Here is a 21,156-nt window from a genome sequence, read left to right as displayed (position 1 = left end):
GCCAAGGGACTTTTTGGTTTAGTAGCAACAATTGGAATCATTTTGAAAAGTTTAAAAAACTCCCAGCATTTTTTTTTAATTATTAGGACTCCTATTAAGCATAGAAACTCAAATTCTCCTGAACAAATATCACATCAATTAAAATTTTATAAGTTCTTTTAAAATTTAACAATTTTAGATGATGTGATATTATGATTCTAATCCCTTTTAGAAAAGAAAAATATATATATATATATGTTTTATATTATCATGTATATATAACGAATCATATGTAGGGTTTAGCATCACTTCATCCTATGATCTTCTTCGGAAAACAAAGTCTTAGCTAATTTCAAGGAAGTCATTGAGCTATCTAATATGTTGACCAAAAATTTTATGATCGATATTGTATGCAATAAATTTCAACTTTTAGATCAAATGAGTGATGAAATTTCATATCAATACTCTCACATTTCTGCGTACTTATATATTATATCCTCACATCTTTGTCATCACTCTCATGAAATAAAAAACTCTTAATTAATTTGTGCTTAAGATTAGGATTAAGATAATGATCATTATTTAAACTTTCTATGAACTCTAAACCTAGCTAGCTAATGGAACCCACCTAGTTATTATTAAAAAAATCTCTTATCTTTAGAATTAAATTTAGAAAAATTAAAATAAAATAGATTCATAAAATGTCTTTGGAGTGAACGCAAACAATATTCCAAATACATAGATAGATAGTTTTAACTTATGCAACTTAATTTGATTCAATAATACAGTCTAATCGACCAATTTTGACCTAGCAAATGAAAAATGAAAAAATAAAGAAAATAATTGAGCATTAATTAAGAGTACTATATATCAAATCAAACTCCCTCTCATCTTTCAATGCGAAGAAAAAGACACGTCAGCGTATAACTAAACTGATCACACTATAGAATGGGGTCCAGTACTTGATGAGGAGGGACAACCAATGACAGACTGCCACGTCATGACATTATTATCTTAGTTTGTCGCCACTGGACCAATATTATTGGTATTTGGCATAGATGATAGATGATATTATATTGTGTTGTATCATAATTAATCACATCATTTTTTTTTTCTTTTTTGGAATGGAAATCACATCAATTTGAAACGTAGTGTTTTGTTTGGTCATATTATTGGTCGAGGCTTTAATTGACCATTCATATTGATCACTAATGTACGTGCTTACGTGTAGCTTTCAAAACCACTTACGTGACCGCCAAAAATTGATTTTATTATAGAAAATTTGAAATTATTATACCTCTCTTTCAATCTATCCATGTGTATATATAGGAAAATATATATTGGACAATTTTAGTACATGTTTCACTTTTAAGTTTTATTGGTGGAGTTTTTAATGTTCTCGATCCATGAACATTTTTTAGCGCAATTTTTTTTATAACTGTGTATACTATAGCTATTTAGAGTATCCTGTAAATTTTCAAAAAATTCTGAATAATTTACAATACCAAAAATTAAATTCAAACATATTACATGCGTGACTAATTTTTTTTTTTTTGCTCGTGGAAAATAACATATTTGAATTTAGTTTTTGATATTATAAATTATTCAGAATTTTCTGAAAATTTACAACGTACTTTAAGTAGTTACAATATATACAGTCATAAAAAAAAATCACGCTAAAAACTGTTACGGGTCTAGAATACCAAAACACCTCACCGGTACTTAACTATATAAAAATTGTCGTATATATATTGATTTATATATATTTGTTTAGGTAAGATAAATATATTGACAATTGTCAAGCTGATCTAGTGTAACGTGTATAACTTTGGCAAAAAATTAGGAAAGTGACATGCATGTGTAATGCTTTTTATCATCTCCAATGTTCTGTCACTATAGAGTTTTTTTTAGTGGTATATGCACATGCAATAGATGATAACATTGTTTTCTTGCACATGTACGTATTTGTATTATTTAGAGATGTATACGCGTACGCCGTTTATTATTATTTAATATATATATATATATAATACACCAAGAAAAACTTTATAGTTAGATCACTAATTAGTGAACAGTATATTTATATATATACTCTTGGCAAAATGGGCTATTATTTTTTTATGTTATATTTTGCACTCTATTTTAATTTTAATAATTTTTTGCAAGATGTTTTTTTATAATTTAGATAGCTAGTCGAAAATTTATGCAGGCGGTAAAAAAATTCAAACAGTCGATCGAAAAATTTAGACAACTGAGCGAATTTTAGATATAGATCATTTTGCAAAAAATTATCAAAAGTAGGCCAGAGTGTAAAATCACTTCAAAAAAATGTTATTTTCACCAATTTCTCATATATATATATATATATGATATATATGACTACTTCAACTAGCTAGGCTTCACATCCAAGTTTAACTATGAATAAATAGCATTTTTGCCCCCTCCCCCTCCCCCACCCCAAACTATGACCACTGTATGATCGTGTCCCTTGAATGACTTACAATGTTAAAAATTCCCCTTGAACTATGCACGTTACTGAAATATGAGATTTCTGTTAAATTTCGCCCTATGTGACTAACAGATTGATGATGCAACATTTTTTTCTATTGATGTGGCAGTGTCACGTATAGAATAATTATCAATTTTGCCCCCTGAACTTTGACTACTACCAAATAATACTTATTTTATAAAAAAAAAATATTTTTATTCTTAAAAATAATAATTAAATCCTTAAAAAATTAAAAAAATTAATTATCAACAAATAACTCTTTTTTACTTTTTCTTTCACAATATTAGTTAAAACAATTTTAGAACGAACATTTAAAATAAATACTAAAACAAAGAAAAAACTTTTAATTAAAGAGGAGGACGAAGGATTTAAATAAATAAATAAAACTTTTAATTTAAGAGGAGGAGGACAAATGGGAAAACCTTTGTTTTAGAATTTAATTTTAATTTATATTTTAACATATATTTATTTTATATTGTAAAAAAAAAGTAAAAAAAAGTTATTTGTTATTAATTAGATTTTTAATTTTTGAGTATTTGAAATTTTATTTAATTAATTTGAAATATTTAGTATTGTTTATTTTCTTAATCTTTAAGGATTTAATTATTATTTTTAAAAAGAAAAAAAAAATAAATTAGTTTTAATAAAGAAGACACAATTCAGTAGTGGTCAAAGGTCGATAGCAAAATTGCTAATTATTCTACACATGACACTAGCACATCAACAGACAAAATGCTACATCATCGATTCGTTAGCTACATTCGATGAAATCTAACAGAAGTCTTATATTTCAGTAACGTGTATAGTTCAGGAAGAGTTTTTAATATCGCGAATCATTCAGGAGGCACGATCATGCAATATTCATAATTCGAGGAGCAAAAATATTATTTATTCTTTAACTATATATGAGTTTTGGACAAGAAAGTGACAGTTTGTCATGTCAAGTTATGGTCGATGATCTGGTACTGGCAGGTAATACATATATAAATATAATTCGCATTTTTTTAAAAAGGAATACAATAACAAAATAAATGGTACAGTCATATGGTTTATATATATATATATGTATGTATATATGTGTGTGTGACACACCATTTTCTAAAAAATAAAAATAAAGCGATCGACAAGGCCCCATCACTTAGAGTAAGTAGTCACTATATGATGTCTTCACATCCAGAGAGAGCTGGGGTTTGGATATTATGGTCATGGCCAACCGGTAGTTTGAGCATCCACTTCTGTCTCTCAACAATAGATTTATATATATATATATATATATATCATGTCCCACCATATATATCAACAAACACCAAACTATATGTACGAGAATTGAATACATTAATGCACTACTATAAATATAGAGTTTCTCTGTGCTTTTTTTTCAATCTAAAATAAAAAGCGCAGAGAAAATGATTGAATGACACTTAGGAACTTTGTTACTGCGGATTTTTTAAAAAACGCAATGTAAAGTAGGAAAAGTGGGAGAAAAACGCAGAGAAAAGTTGCACTACTTTTCTCTGCGGTTTTATTGAAAAAACCGCAGAAAAAAAGTAGTGTAATTTTTCAAAATTTTTACCAAGCATAACTTTGTGCTCGGTTGTCCGTTTTGATTGTTTTTTTTTTTTTTTAACTTTGATATTTTTTCAAGATCTATCCAAAGAAAAAACTATTTTCTTTGGATAGATCTTGAAAAAATATCAAAGTTAAAAAAAAAAAACAATCAAAACGGACAACCGAGCAAAAAGTTATGCTTGGTAAAAATTTTGAAAAATTACACTACTTTTCTCTGCGGTTTTTTCAATAAAACCGCGGAGAAAAAGTTCCAGACCTATATATAAACTCATTCTTCCCCACAAGGTTCGTAAACCTACTTCATTCCGCGAAAAACTTCTTCAACAGCGGCGGTATGTCTTTCAACCTTCATCTTACTATTTTTTTTTCATCTTTTTTTAGCTAAATCTTAGTTAAAAACTGAAGTTGATGCTTAATATTTCTCTATTTTCAGGTTTTTGGTAGTAAAAATAGTTAGGATTTGGTCGAAAAATTGTCCATTTTCACTGTATTTTTGGGCATGCATTGTGTTCTTGAGCTTCAAAATAGGTAATGATCTATATATCTTTGTTTGTATAGTTTTTGTTTTTTTTTTCATCATTATTTTTAGAGTTTATTTTGTGTGAAATAGACAAATAGAAATCAAAATTTTGAGAGGTTTTTCATAAATCATTAATTTGGTTGCTGAATTTTTTTTCTTTAGATTTTTCGGTGACAAAACCTGAAAATTTTGTTTTTTTTCTTTCAGGTTTTCAGGTTTCTTTTGTATTTAGCTGGATAGATCTCGAAAAAATACCCAAGTTAAAAAAAAAACACCAAAAACGGAGAATTGAGCACAAAGTTATGCTTCGTCAAAATTTTGAAAAATTACACTACTTTTCTCTGCGGTTTTTTCAATAAAACCGCAGAGAAAAGTCTTTCTTTCTCAGCGGTTGTTTTAAAAAAACCGCGGAGAAAAGTACATCTTTCTCTGCGGTTGGCTTACTACAACCGCAGAGAAAAGTGACACTTTTCTCCGCGGTTGGCATACCACTTTTCTCTGCGATCGAATACATTGCGCTTTTCAATACTCTCGAAAACCGCAGTGTATTGAGTAAAAAAACCATTTCCTTAATTACTTATAAATTGATACGAGACACCATATTTTTAGTGTCGTAAAGCATATAATGTAGGATAATAAATCCGAAATATTAAGAGCATAAACATAATGATTAATTGAGATTCTCATCGATGCACGAGTTCATTTTAGCTTAATTAATTGATTAAAACAGTTATTTACTGCATTTCCATCTCTAGCTACGTACGTTCTAAATCATATGATCGTGAATCATGATATATATATATATATATATACTTTAGAGTTATATATTATATGAAATATAACTGTAAATGTATATAAATATTTTGATGTTGTTGTGAGTATTATTTATTGGAGTATAGTATCTACATGGAACATGTATAAGAATATTGAGTCATTAATAAGAATATAGATAATTCTACTAAATATCAATTAGTTTTAAGATAGAACCTAATAATTTTTATTATGGTATATATCATGAGTCATATTCATAGTGATATTGGTTTTTAAATATAACTATTCTTGTCATGGTATTATGAGCGATATCATGAGCAATATCCCAACGAACATTCGATTTATTGAGATCCAAATAAGTGAGCTGAGAAATGCCTGTGATTCCCCGTAATTCACCAATAAATAGTCACCATCTTAAATCATGGAATCGTGATATTTCTCAATTTGTTTATTAATGACTCTTCTTGTACTTATTTTATGTATTTATTTATTAATGACTCTTTTTGTACTTATTTTATGTAGGATACTATACTCCAATATAATTTTTTAATAGTTGAAACTTCGTATAATACTATTATTGGTAAAAAAAAAAAAAAAGCATGTGCACATTAATTATATATGGCGATCGAGGCGCAAATCAAATGATAATACATCACTACGAACAAGTCTATCATTTCCTTTCATTTTAGAAAAAAATCTTTCATTTGCAAATACAAAAAATTCAATTATAGAAGAGCTAGATTCCTAGCTAACATCTACTTTTCTTCACCATAAATGCACATGTTTACTAAGTTTGTGGCTCTAGCTAACAATTTCATATTATGATAATATATAATATAACGGATAGAAATTTATAATGAAGCCTAATTTAAAAAATAATTATTTTACTAAGGACAAAAAATAAAAATATTAAAAAAAATAATTTTATATGTAAAATAACAGATAATTTTATTTTTCTAGGGGCAACAGTCCCCATTTAATTATTATTTACGCCACTTTATATATAAATATAGGACAATTTTTTTTATAGAGACTTTACTTTAAGTCATATCAGTAGGGCTCTTAATGTTTCTCGACCCGTGAATGATTTTCGGCGCAATATTTTTTTATGACCGTGTATATTGTAACTATTTAGAACATCTTGCAAATTTTCAGAAAATTTCGAATAATTTACAGTACCGAAAACTAGATTCAAACATGTTGATTTCCACGCGCATAAACAAAATTAGTCATGCGTGCAACAACATGTTTGAACCAAGTTTTCGGTACCGTAAATTATTCAGAATTTTCTGAAAATCGTGCTGATGCTCTAAATAGCTACAATATACACTATCATAAAAAAAAATTGCGCCGAAAACTGTTAAAAGATCGAGAACATTGAGAGTCCCACCAATAGGGCTAATTTCCCTATAAATATATATATTTATATTATATTTAGGGGATATGGATGAAGTGACGTGGACTAATTTACATATATAAAATCAATCAGTATCGTGAGTATCCTTAGCAATTCACATATGTACGTAGCTATAATCCACCATTATTGGTTTAAATATATGTATATTATATATATAGTTTATGTTTCAACCAATCAAACTACATTTGATAATGAATTTTATCGAGTGACACAAGTTTAATTTATTGAGAAATTATAAGAACTTAATTTCATTTGCTTGTGTGTGACTGGGGCAGCATGCAGATAATAATAATAATAATAATAATAATAATTCAAGGAAAGGAAAGGAATAATCTGGGATAAGAAAATAAAAGGTCTTAACTGAAGCCCAGAGCATCTTGTGATTCTATTCTTGTTTGATATGCAATTTTATATATATCCCAACAGTGATTTCCATTAAAGAATCCAAAAGAAAGTGTGAAAAGATTTAGTTATATTTTATTAATTTTAATGCAGCATATATAAAATGACCAATTGTAGTATGAGAAACTGATACATTAATTAATTTATATATATAAGAGTTACGTTTGGTACCCGTATTATATATATAGCGTATTATGTTGTATTACCTAAGATTTTGTGGCTAAACCTAATAGAAATTTATGTCATGTATGTCTCGATTCATGATCTTAATAATTATTGATCTTTTTTTTTTTTGGAAATAATAATGTTCATGATCTTTATCTTAAGATGTCATGTTATATTAAGTTCAGATATATACTCTATGATGATAGTAGATATTTTATTATATGTCCACTTACAATTTGACTATTAAGTCTTTTTTTTTTTTTTTTAGAGTTTAAGTCCCACCATAAACTCTTATTACCTTCCCACCGCCTGAATAATTAATATTCAATTAATACATTTATAGAGAGAGAGTTTTGTTGTGTCTCTTGATATTATAATAATACAATTTAATTTAGATGCTCTTACATATTTATTTAATTATATTTTTTAATAAATGAATGATGATTTGTCAAAAGAATTAAATGGTAAAAGGGGAAAGAGAAAACATTAAACATTTCTATTTATATTGTATATTAATAAAAAATATTAAATACCATTTGAGCTCATTAATTATGAAGCAGAGTGAAACAATAAATTATATCATGTATTTAATTATTAGGATCATAAAAAATAATCCGAAAGTTGGAATAAAATGTAAGATGATGTTTGGTTAGTTGGATTGAATGAAAATGAAAGAATATATAGATATATTAGATACAAGTAATGTGCAATATGCACGTTTGCTTAGTTTTATTTATAGAATTTATTAATTATTTTTATTAAATTTATATTAATATCATATAAATTTTGAAATAAATATCATATTTTAATTAAATAATTTATTTGTTTTTGTTTAAGTTCATATTTGTTCTAGTTTTTGAATTTGGGAATGGTAACAAGAGATTATATATTATATGTTTAATGTAATATTAAATATTATACGTGAATTTTAAATTTAAGTTTTTTGTTAGTTTTTTTAAAAAAAAAAAGTAATTTATTGCTAATTCACAGTAGATTATATTATATGTTTAATATGATACTATTATAATAAGTGAGTTTATGTTTAATTAAATTTTATTTAAGTTATAAAACGTATGATTTTATTATTTTTAAATAATTATCATGGTAAAATATCTCAAAATATCATATTTTAATTTGTTTAATTATTTATTATTTAAAAATAATTATTATTGTAAAATATCTCAAAAATATCTTATTTTAATTTTTTTAATTATTTATTATTTTTAAATAATTTTCATTATAAAATATCTCAAAAATATCACTTTTTATTTTTTTTAATTATTTTATTTTATTTAAATTTAAATATTTACAAACTACCGTTAAATATAAGAATATTCCGTTAAAATTAACATTAAAAAAATAAAAAACTGTTAAAACAAAAAATTTCCGTTATCTACACATTTATTGTATATAATAGATATGAGAATGTGAATAAAAATAGGAATAAAATAAAAATTAATATTAATAAAAGAATTGATAAATAATTTATTAATTTTTTGTATTAGAATGAAATTTAAATATTCTAAAAATACAACCAAACAAAAAATGGAATAAAAGTTGATTTATTTTCATTCTATTATCTCTAGCCAAATATCCCTTAAGAGAGTAAAACTTGATTTTATCCATATGTGAAAATACATGTTTTATGATTTGGTATCGAATGTCGATAAGGATGGCAAAATGGGGCGGCGGGGCGGGGCCCCGACCCGACGGGACATCTTTGCCCCGGTAAAAACGGGGCGGAATTCGGGGTGGGGCGCCGCCCCGCCTCAATTTTTTTTTTTTTTTTTATATTTTAATTCAATTCTCTCATGCTACTTACATACATAGTACGTAAAATTGACATTTTATATGTGGTTTAGAATATTTTTAATTCTATATAGACTAGAAAGAATTATAAAAATTGAAAAATATGTTTTATATAATTCATCCTTCTTCTTGTATTTATTTTGTAAATGTTAAAATAAAAAAACAAAATATAATATTTGATGGTGTAGTTGATACCAAGTGTAAAATATAAAGATTACAATAAAATATAATATTTAGGCTTGGAGAAAATTCTAAAATTATAATTTAATGTTTCTTAAAAAAAAAAAAAAAATTAAATGGGGCAAACCCGCCCCGATTAAGCCGGGGCGGGGCGGGGCAGGATAAAATTTTCGCGGGGCAGGGCAGACCCACCCTATTTACATCCCTATACGTCGATTACGTTAAAAAAAAAAATTGAAACTAAGACATACATTAATTATTCTATTGAGAAAAAGATGACCATAATTTGTCCCCAACAGTTGAGGAGTGTACCCACGCTATGGTTTATATTAAAATATATATATGTATATTTAGACATTAAAAAATAGTATAAAGTTTATTCAAGATACAATTAATAATTATAGGACTCAAAATATAGTAGTGACAAAAATAAATGAGTCATTCATGGAAAATGACATGAAAATGAAGACTATAATCTAAACCTCTCTCTCTCTTATATATAGATATTATATATTTTAAGATTTATTCACATAGGTAGGTATGATTTAAATGGAAGAGTGGAGATGTTTAGAGAGTTTGGAAGAGTGCAAAACATTGCCGAAAACATCAAAGAAGAGAAACTCAGCATCGTTACTACTGCGGTTGAGGCGCAAAGACATGAAACCTTGTCCATCGTAAAAGAACCTCACCACACAACCTTCATTGCCACTACTACTTGTACTATTCTCTTTCACGTCTCCTCTCCACGCCTTCGAACCCGCACCACTCGTTATGAATTGGATTGAACTGTTTCATTCATTCATTCATTATAATTAACCATATTAATTACTTATAATTTAAGTATGTTTAATATATATATATGTTCTCACAAAATATGTATATGTGTATATACGTATCTATAAATTAATATTAAATATAGAGAAATTGCTAGTTTAGTTCCTGTGTTTTTCCTGAAAAAATGAATCAAAATAGTACCTTATACTTTATTTTGATTAAAATATTTTTAAATAAAATCATTTATTCTCAGCTCTTCGACCACTCTCGCTACAGTGAATCTATCTAATCTCTAATAACTTAAGAATTGATTTTATAATTAAAAATATTTTAACAAAAATCGAGTAATTATGATACTATATTGATCTATTTTGTATAGCATAAAATCCGAATTATCATTTAATGTATTGAAAAAAAAAATATATCCCTTAAATTAATGTAAATATGCTTCACTTACTTATCTGGGCTACTAATGTGTTCTAAACTGTGATCGTGTCCATTAATGTAAAGATCAACATCATTTGCCTGAAAAGAAAGAAAAAAAATACACAAAAATTAATTAAAATATAAGGGTGAATGTAAAATAGTCTCTTTTTTTTTTTTTTTGTAAAATAATATTTTTCATATTTGATATTCTATCGAAATACTTGATACTTTAATTTTTATATTTTTTCGGAAAGATAATTGTACAAAAAAAATATCAAAAGAATATAATTTAACAAAATAATGATAATAAAGAAAGATATATTATAACTAATTACTCTTATAAAGATGTATTAGCAAATAATAATTAAAAAAAAGCACATAAATATGTACCTGGAGCAATGGGAGAAGGTGTTCTATTAGCTCTGGGGTATCGCCATGATGCCCAACGCTTCTGATAGCATGGTGACCAACCACAATCTTCCACCTGGCAGTAGATTCTCCCAATGCTTTTTCCAAATCCTTATCCAATAATTTTTTTAAAAAAAGAAAAATAAGGTATAAATTTTGTTAGAATTATTAAATATTAAAGTAATATTATAATGATGAATTAATATTTTTGAATATGAATGAATCATGATGAAGATATAGGTCCCATTTGGTATCATTTTTAAAAAAGCTAAAAGTTGTTTTTATGAAAAAGCGGGACAATAATGGCTTTTGATAAACAGTTAGAAAACAACTTATTTAATAATTTATGTATAAGCTACAGCTATAAGTTAAAAATTGTTTTATGAAAAAGTGAGATAATAATGATGTTTGTTAAACAGTTAGAAAACAACTTATTGAATAATTTATGCATAAGTTATATCTATAAGCTAAAAACTGCTTTATGAAAAAACGAGACAATAATAGTGTTTGGTAAACAGTCAGAAAACAACTTATTGAATAATTTATGCAGAAACTATAGCTATAAGCTAAAGCTAACAAAACTCAATCGTAAGTATAGTCAATCTTAACCCCGTTTACCTTGAGGAAGTTGGTAAGGTAATTCCGTCTCGGAAATACATGTCTCCAATCGTAAGTATGGTCAATCTCAACAAAATAGCTCTCAACGAACGGAGTGGTGTCCACAAAGAAGAATTCTGCCGTTTCTATAAATATATATAAACAAAGTAATTATACTAATTATATCACATATCCCAAATCAATTACTCCTTTCTCTTTCTCAAAATTACATTAATTTTTCAATATTTTTACCATAAAAATTTCTCATTATAAGTGGTAATATAGTTGAGAGGAGAAAAGAAAACCATATTGGCACACACCAATTTACATAATCAAACACATTTTTTTTTCTTGAATATTTTATTTTACTATATATAGACTTCTTTTTAAAAATACAAAATTATACATTTTTTTAATTTAACTTATAAAAATTCACTTTTGACAAGAACACCACATATTTACTATTATAAGTTTTTTTTTTCATTAATTAATAATAAAGATATGAAAACTTTATTAGTAGAGGATTCTTCAACATAAAACTAACGTGTTAGAAAAGGATTCTTCTTTTTTGGGTGTTTTTTTTTCAAGTTTATTGTTCAAATATTCTAGGACAAGTTTGTCTCATGTAAGCACTCATAAAATAGGCTTTTTGGATTGATGTAATTTACTTTTTTTTGTATTTTATTCAATCATGAGATTATTTAATCACTTTGTCAAAATATAAAATAAAATAAAAAAATTAATGTTGTATATACCTAACAAGTGTAAATGTAAATAGAGACTAGAGACAATATTTTTCAATTTTTTTTTTAACTAGAGTAAACTTACAGTGTGAGAACCCATCAAAAGAAAAAAAAAACTATGTGAGTGCCTATATATACAAACTTTTCAGATGTGAATATGATTTTCTTTTATGCTTTCTCTATTCTTTATCATTTGAAACCAGTTAAGTTTAGATAATTACTTTTTTTAGCGTTTAAATTATTAATTAACATGTTAAAACTATGTCATCACTTAGATCTCAAAACATTTTTTTTAATTATTTTTAATGTTTTCACTAAAAACTAAGTCACATTATTTTTTGGCATGTGATACCAAGATATTAATTCTTCATAATTTTCTTTTACCGCTTATAGTACGAGCTGATGTGGAGGAATATAATTAGTACAAGATCACTTTGGTTTGCTGTATTTATTTTGTAATTGGTTTTACTAAACAATGGAATTTCAAATACATAGTATTTCTCTCAATCCTAATAAGTGAAGATGAATGAATGTGAAAAAACACTATGATAGTGTATGGAAAGCCCATGTAATTGGAATTGGGTGTAATTCTAAGTAATTACTCGATTTGACATGTTTGTTTAACTATATAATTATACGGTAACTATGTAATTGGATCCAATTACACTTTCTAATTCTCGTGGCCCCATAAGAACTAGAGTGTAATTACTAATTACTAATAATTTTAAATAGTATTTATTACATAATATTATTTTTATGTGTAATTACTAACTGATTTGCCAAACATAATAATAGGAATTCATAAATAATTATCACTTCACATCCAAATATACCATGTATTTTAAAATATAATATAATTACTCATATATGTAATTACTACTCTAATAATTACATAGTTGTTTCCAAACAAACGCTACATAATCAAATTTGGAAATCTTTCAACTGGTTTTTTATTATTGAGGGCTGGACTAAATATGCATGGTTAAAATGAATCATTTATTTTTTTCTCCAAATAATTATTTTTAGTTTCATTCATGAATTGCACCAATGATTCACCATATATCTTAATACCTACCAAATCAAAGAGTTTTTTTTTTTTAAAAAAATATTATCATACCCACCCACCAAATCGTTGACAAAAATATTTATTTAAATATTTTGTTGTAGCACGAGCTAGCATTTTTTTATATTATTATTATTTTATCAAGATTCAATAAAATCAAAGGAACAATGTTCTAACCTGCATTAAGAACAAAAGATCTGAGGCAAAACCAGCGACTGTCAATGTTTCGAAGAAGAGGGCTTAATTGTGCCTCTACATCTCCCCTGTAGTCATGATTTCCCAAAACTACACCAAAATAATAATTCGTATTCATAATATTATTTATTAGGCTTGTTTTATATAAATATATATATTATTTAATAATAATTTTTTTTTAATAATGATATAAATATATATACTTACCGCTGTACCACTGCTTTTGGAGGCTTTTAGCAGTGTAAACATTTGTGAATGAGTTGTGAAATGTTGGATCACTTACGCTCTTTAGTCCATTCTCATAGAAATTATCTCCTGTCGATATCACAAAATCTACATCTAATTTCTCTCCAATGCGTCCCATCTGTGTGTACGTAATTTTACACAAATTAATTAGTATCATCAATGTAAAGAAACCAAAATACAACTTTAATCAAGAAATACAAATAGACAATATGATTGATAAAAATAAAATTACAATTGTAAAGCACAAAATATAAGTAAAATAGATATACGAAGAAGTAGAAAAAATAGATTATAAACTCAAGACAATAACAATATTACAAATAAAATAAGAATAAGAGAATAAAAGAATGAAATAAGAAGAATAGAAAATATGAAGAACACTCTAACACTCACACTACCTCAAGTGAAGAATAATGAAGATCACTAGACTTGAACAAGGTTCAAGACCTTTTCCAAAAGTTTATTTCTTCTATTCTCTTAGCACTAAGAGACTCTCTCGAATTTAAAATAATTTTTTGGAATTATCAAGTCTTTTATTTTTCAACAAAGTGTTAAAATGGATGAAAAACTCATATTCACAAGTGGCCAAGTGACCTCTATTTATAGATTTTTGAGACACTCTTTGAATTTCAAATTCCACCAACTCATTTGGTTATTACCAAAGTAAAATTGGTTGTTTAATTATGGAATTAAATGGAAGATTTGAGAGTTAATTGAAGTATTCAAAACGTTCAAAATTGATGAAAATGCAAAAATAGAATTTCGTTGTCAGCGCCCTAGGCCGGGGCGGTGAGTCTCTGACTCTCGGGTCGCAACCTGGGATACTCTACGTCGTGGCCTAGAGCTTGTAACCTCCCAATTTTTGTACTTTTCCACAAAAACACACAAACTCTGCCCCATTTGATTTTGTAACTACCATATACCTAATGGGAGTCAAAATCACATATTTAACAGCCATATAACATTATGGTTCATGAAATTCAATTTAGAAATGTGTAACTCTCATTTTACACATTATTAGATGATATTTTTGGAGATTATTACAAACGGTTACTGATTTTGTAAGATGTGTAACTTCCAAAAGTATATTACAAATTTCGACACACACATTTGTCTCACTTATTTGTAACTCTCAAATTATGCTACAAAATGTGACAAACTCATTTTGTCACACTTATTTAATCTAACATTATATTATTAATAAATGATATAACATTCATCCACTGGATTAAATAATACTTCTTTTGTAACTCTTGTTTAATTAATCAAACATTATACTAAGAATATAATATCCTCCCACTTGATTAAATAATTACTCTCTCTATAGAAACCACTGCATTAAAGTGCATAAAGTAAAATGTATTTTGACTTGAATTTTACCTTAGTGTCATTATTACAAAGTTTGTTGAAATTTTGGTTGTCGAAGCATTGAGCCACTATTCCTTGATACAAAACCAGTGATAATACACACACATTTGCTATGCTCACTTGAGAACCCTTGTCTCGCTTTGCACCGTTAATGGTCATGTGCACATTCCATTCATAGACTTTCTCTTGAGAATGAACTCCCAATTTTCATGAAAGGCGACACCATCCCTAAGTCCATATAGGTGGAACTTTTATAGTATCTTGTTATCCTTAAGATATTTGTCATCTCAAGACTAAGTTCCATTAAAAAACATTTCAGTTTTAACATAAGTAACACTTAGTACTTGTATCTCAGATGGGACAATTTTAAGTACTATACACATTCACTTAGTTGTCTTGTTATTACCTATTGAACCTAACACTAATTTGAGTAACTAGTATTAAGATTGGGTACCATCAACCGCGAATCTCTTTAGAGAGTTTAAGTCCCATCTATCGATATGTAGAAATAATTCCATTTTGAATCATTTTTTCTTTTATTATGCATGCATATCTCATTATTTCATTCAAACTTTATGTTAGCTATAGTTTGAATAAAATAGTTACACTTTTATTAAAATAGTGAGTTTGACAATAGTCAACACCCCCACTATTTTCACACTTTAATATCTAAGATAATATATTTTATCTTGATTTGAATATAGAAACATCTTTGTTTCTATAACTCCATTTATTGCCTAAATTGATTCCTTCTTGAATCAAATATCTCACAAACTAACCTTAGACATCAAGCATGTCTAGATTACCCATATTATACATAAAGCTAAAGTAATTTAGAATGTGGAATTCTAAATCACATAACTTGCGTGTATACATTTTAAGATGACCAAATTAATCAATTATTTTTCAAAATAAATTGACTAATTTTGAAGCATCACCCCCACATTTCTCATATAAAATGATAATAAAATATTACTTTAAATTAGAAATCTCTTCATTTCTATTAATTCTTTTACATTATCCTCCAAGATAATACTAGACTTATAATCCAAACAATTCATCACGAGTCCTTAAACCACATGATAAACTCACAATAGATCAAAATAAACAAAACATCAATGTTAATTTATTTTGATTTATTTACTTGCAAATCAAGACATACCCCTTTGAAAGTGACCTTCACTTGGTTTACTTTCTTTTATATTTTACAAAAATGAAATATGTAGACACAAATACCATGTGAAAATTTCTCAAGCAAATTATAACTAATTTTCACTTTTAGTTGTCTAAATAATATCAAAATCATTCAAACAACTTTTGTGCATTTTCTAATAGTCTCTTTGAGATTCTTTTGAAAACACCATTTTGACATCCATTGATTTTGTCATCAAAATCAATTTGAAGATGTCAATTTTTTAAACACTTAAATCAAAGAAAATAAATCATCATTGATTTATTTAAACACTTTGATTTCTCATGCTTTAGCTTAAAAATGATCTCATCATTGAGATTAATTTAAACATATCACCATCTTTAACCAAAATAAATAAAAGTCTCTTCAATCTATTTACCATTGGTGTAAAGATTAAAAAAGCTTCTCTAAATTTGTAATGTCTCCTCATTGAGACATTAAGTATTTAAGAATTATTGTCACTACATAATTCTCAAAAAATTTCCCTTTTTGACCACACTTTAGACTCCAAGCCTTATAGGTCAATATGCCATCCCATAATTTTGGATCCACCTTGATCCATTTTTCTTGCAATAGCAAGACACAATTATCAAGAGATGCAACCCCCTTAGGTTCATCTTTTCTTATCTTATAATTGAGATGATCCACACTTAAATGAGAAATTTTAAATTCTCAAATAATTCTCTTTATTTACCAAATAAATTGTAACTCATCACATACCAACAATAATATAGAATAAAACCTATTTATATTATTTTCACCTTAATTAAAACATTATATGACACATCATAATAATCATGGTATAATATTCACATGTATATTCACATATCAATATACTTTTAAATATTAACATACATTTTAATATCTCACAAATATTTGTATGATTATATTTCAATATAATTTCACATAATTGTCAACACATATGATCTATACTATACTAACATAGCTCTTTATTCACATAAATTAATATGTAAACATAAATCACAAATACCATACACATGATTTCACATTTTCCACATATTAAAAGATTCCGTTGATTCACAAAATCAATATATATACATGTCATATAAAGCTTATAAAATTATCATGCTAATAATTTCTCACTAATACAATATATAACACGCTACCAAATTACTCAATAATCCACTAGAGATTATTCACACAATATGTTAATTAATCACAAATATAAAAAACTCATGATGTTGAAACATCTTATAATCTAACTACTTTCTTTGCAAAAAGCAAAAGAGATTAGAAAACCATAAATTTGTATGAACCTCATTCATATAATTTTCTTCTTCTCATTTCTATCACCATATGAGAGTCATTAGTTCTTCTAAGAAAAACAAAGAAGAACATTACCTTATCTTGCCAATTTTAAAAGTTGAATCCTCACAAGTTCTTGATGGTTTCTCCTTCCATTGAAGAGGAATAGTTAAGCTTTTGATTGTTAGAAAATATATATGTCAATTATATATATGGAACCGAAATACACCTTTAAGCAAGAAATACAAATGGACAATAGGCTTGATAAAAATAAAGTTACAACTCTAATGCACAAAATAAAAGTAAAATAGATATATGAAGAAGTAGAAAAGAATGAGATTACAAAATCAAGACAATAACAATACAAATTAAATAAGAAGAAGATGAACAAAATAATGAAATAAGAAGAATAGAAAATATGAAGAACACTCTAACACTCGCACCACCTCAAGTGAAGAGTAGTGGGGATCACTACACTTGAACAAGGTTCAAGACCTTTGTCCAAAAGTTTATTTCGCCCTATTCTCTTAACACTAAGGGACTCTCTCAAGTTTAGAAATAAGTATTTGGAATTATCAAGTCTTTTGTTTTTCAGCCAAGTGCTAAAATGGATGAAAAACTCATATTCACAAGTGACCAGATTATCTCTATTTATAAATTTTTGAGACACCCATTTAATTTCAAATTCTACCAATCTTGGTTATTACCAATGTTAAATTGGGTGTTTGTGAAATTAAATGGAAGATTTGGGAGTTACTTGAAGTGTTCAAAACATTCAAAATTGATAAAAATGCAAAAATAGAATTTGGTTGTCAGCGCCCTAGGCTGCGACGATGAGTCTCTGACTCCCAAGCTGCGGTCTGGGATGCTCTAGGTTGTGGCCTAGAGCTTGTAACCTCCCAATTTTCGCACTTTTCTACAAAAACGTCAAAACTCTTCCTCTTTTGATTTTATAACTTCCATACACCTAATGATAGTCAAAATCACATCTCTAACAGCCATATAACATTATGATTCATGAAATTTAATTTAGAAATGTAACTCTCATTTTACACATTATTAGGTAATAATTTTGGAGGTTACAAATGGTTACTGATTTTGAAAGATGTGTAACTTCCGAAAGTATGTTACAAATTTGGACACACACATTTGTCCCACTTATTTGTAACTCTCAAATTATGTTACAAAATGTGATAAACTCATTTTGTCACACTTATTTAATATAACATCATATTATTAATAAATAATACAACACATGTAAAAAGTTTGCTAAAATTATAATGTACACCGTCATATAAAAAAAAATGTTCATATGAAACTAAATAATGCACCACCGGTAGTGCAAAAATAAAAAGTTTCTACTATAAAATTCCCAATATATATATATATATTATATACATAAAAAAAGGGTAAAAAGTAGACCTGGAAAGCAACTTTGGATTGATTGAAATGGCCATTTCTTCCCCAATCTCCAACAACCAATATGCTAAGTGAGCCATCATCTTTGGGTGGATGTTCAAACCTCTCAAGCTCTGCAAAACTTGTGATTATCAAATAATTAATCAAAACACAGACTTTAAACCAATGCATCGAGCAACTAATTAATAATGATGTTCTTTGGTGATGAAGATTTGCCAAATAAACCATGACCTTTTTAAGAATTTAGCACTAAAGAATTTGTAGAAATTTAACTTTGAGAGCAATTTAAAAGAGAGTACAATAATGAATGTTTATCTTTTCCCCTTTCTAATCTTTGATTTTCATTTCATGATCAAATTTGTTATTATATATATATATATATATATTTTTTTTTTGCTTCTGAATTTGGTTATGGGATACATCCACAAATTTTAGGGGTGATATATTTCCTACTTGGATTATGCTTCACAAGTATAGTGAATGACAATGCAAAATTTAAGGAAAACTATTTTAAGAATGTAAACCTGCTTTCAGAAAAAATAAATAATAAATAAATAGCAAATACAAATACTAAATTTACATGTCTTATATTTAAAATATTTTTTCAAAAATGGAAATTTAAACAATCGATTTCATGGATCAACTTTGGTGCGACTTCAATTAAATTAGCTGAAAAAAGCAAAGCCATATCTTTGCATTATAGTGAAGGTGGAGAGATGACCAAATCCTCAAGCATGGTTAGAGGATAGTATTATTTAGGACAAAATGTTTTTTTCCCCTTGAATTATAGCACTTGTAGTAGACTGTTTCCCCCTGATTTTTTTTGCTTGGAAAAAATACCCCTCAAACTATAGCACTGGTAGATTTTTGTCTCTTCCGTCCAAAATAATAACGGTTTGCTGATGTGTCAGTTAAAAAAATATTTAATAAATATTTTTTATTAATTAATTAATTTTAAATTAAAAAAATAAATTAAAATTATTTTAAAAAATGAAAATTAATAAAAACTTAATTTTAAATTTATTAAATTATATATAATCCAATAAATAAAAAATCAATAAATATAATTTTTTTAATCCAAATATAATTATAAAAAAACTAAAATCAATATTTCTAAACTAAATTAAATTGAAACCTAAACCAAATCTATGTTTCAAATGTAGATAACTAAAAATATTTAAAAAACAATCAAGCAAAAAAGTAAAGATTTTAATTTAGTTTAGTTCAAAGTATAATTTAATTTAGAAATATTGAGTTGAGTTTGTTTTAAAAACTATATATGGATTAAAAACTATTTATGTTTATTTTTTTATGGATTTTATATAATTTAATAAATTTAAAAATAAGTGTTCATTAATTTGTTATTTTAAAATGATTTTTATTTTTTTTTCTAATTTAAAATCATTTAATTAATAAAAAAATACTCCCACATCAGCAAATCGTTATTATTTTAGACGGAATGGGAAAAAGTCTACAAATATTATGGTTCGGGGATATTTCTGCCAAACAAAAAAAATCGGAAGACAAAAGTCTACAAGTGCTATAGTTCGGGAGGAAAATACATTTTGTCCTATAATAAACACACAAACAAGTGCTGCATTAATATGAGAACTTAATTTAAATTTGAAAGAAGTATAGACTGAAAGCTTTGGGTTAATTTTTATTTAGCTAATTTTATTTTCATGAGAATTGGGTTTGAAATAGTGAGGAAATGTTTATTTTAGAGAAACTAGATTAAATATGCTCTATGACTCACTGGCCCCTCTAATATTAGGATAAATATTCATCTCAAAATCTTAAAGTATATAATTTTCATCATTGGATTTTTTTCTTCCGAATTTTTGGTTTAATGTTTTGGGGAAGACAGTGATGGAACTATCAATAGTTGATGGGGTCTTGGCCCCCAAAAATTTGCAAAAAATAAATTAAAATAAAACATATAATATTTTTATAATAATATTAATGTTGACCCCTCTCAAAATTATTATATTCATCCTTCAGTTTTGCTTTGACCACCTTTGAAATGAAGCTCTAGTTCCATATATGCATGTATGTATGAATTTTGTATTTGTATTTATGTTGAACTAATGAATTAGTGGTTACTAAATAACTTTGTCAACTTTAACATCCATTAGGAG

The 21,156-nt window shown here is 26.6% G+C and overlaps 1 protein-coding gene across 1 annotated transcript; it reads right to left on the bottom strand.

Moving 5' to 3' along the window:
• Positions 1-9,866: 9,866 nt before the first annotated feature.
• LOC133821670 (purple acid phosphatase 17-like) lies at positions 9,867-19,228 on the bottom strand. The gene is made up of 7 exons (XM_062253834.1): positions 19,022-19,228; positions 13,735-13,891; positions 13,510-13,617; positions 11,548-11,672; positions 10,912-11,040; positions 10,553-10,620; positions 9,867-10,107 (listed from the first exon to the last, which is right to left on the bottom strand). Exons 1-7 carry the CDS (start codon positions 19,187-19,189, stop codon positions 9,867-9,869), a joined length of 996 nt encoding a protein of 331 aa, XP_062109818.1. The 5' UTR covers positions 19,190-19,228.
• Between the last annotated feature and the right edge of the window lie 1,928 nt (positions 19,229-21,156).

This window comes from Humulus lupulus, chromosome 3, assembly GCF_963169125.1.
Source record: "Humulus lupulus chromosome 3, drHumLupu1.1, whole genome shotgun sequence".
Taxonomy (NCBI): domain Eukaryota; kingdom Viridiplantae; phylum Streptophyta; class Magnoliopsida; order Rosales; family Cannabaceae; genus Humulus; species Humulus lupulus.
This window is presented reverse-complemented; position numbering and strand designations above follow the sequence as displayed.

Bases quoted from the DNA above. Each gene is read 5' to 3' on its own strand.
- LOC133821670 (XM_062253834.1), bottom strand. From the start codon at position 19,189: ATGCATTGGTTTAAAGTCTGTGTTTTGATTAATTATTTGATAATCACA. The intron at 13,892-19,021 runs GTCTACTTTTTA...ACGTACACACAG, and splicing joins AATCCAAAGTTGCTTTCCAG to ATGGGACGCATTGGAGAGAA. The intron at 13,618-13,734 runs GTAAGTATATAT...ATTTTGGTGTAG, and splicing joins CCAAAAGCAGTGGTACAGCG to TTTTGGGAAATCATGACTAC.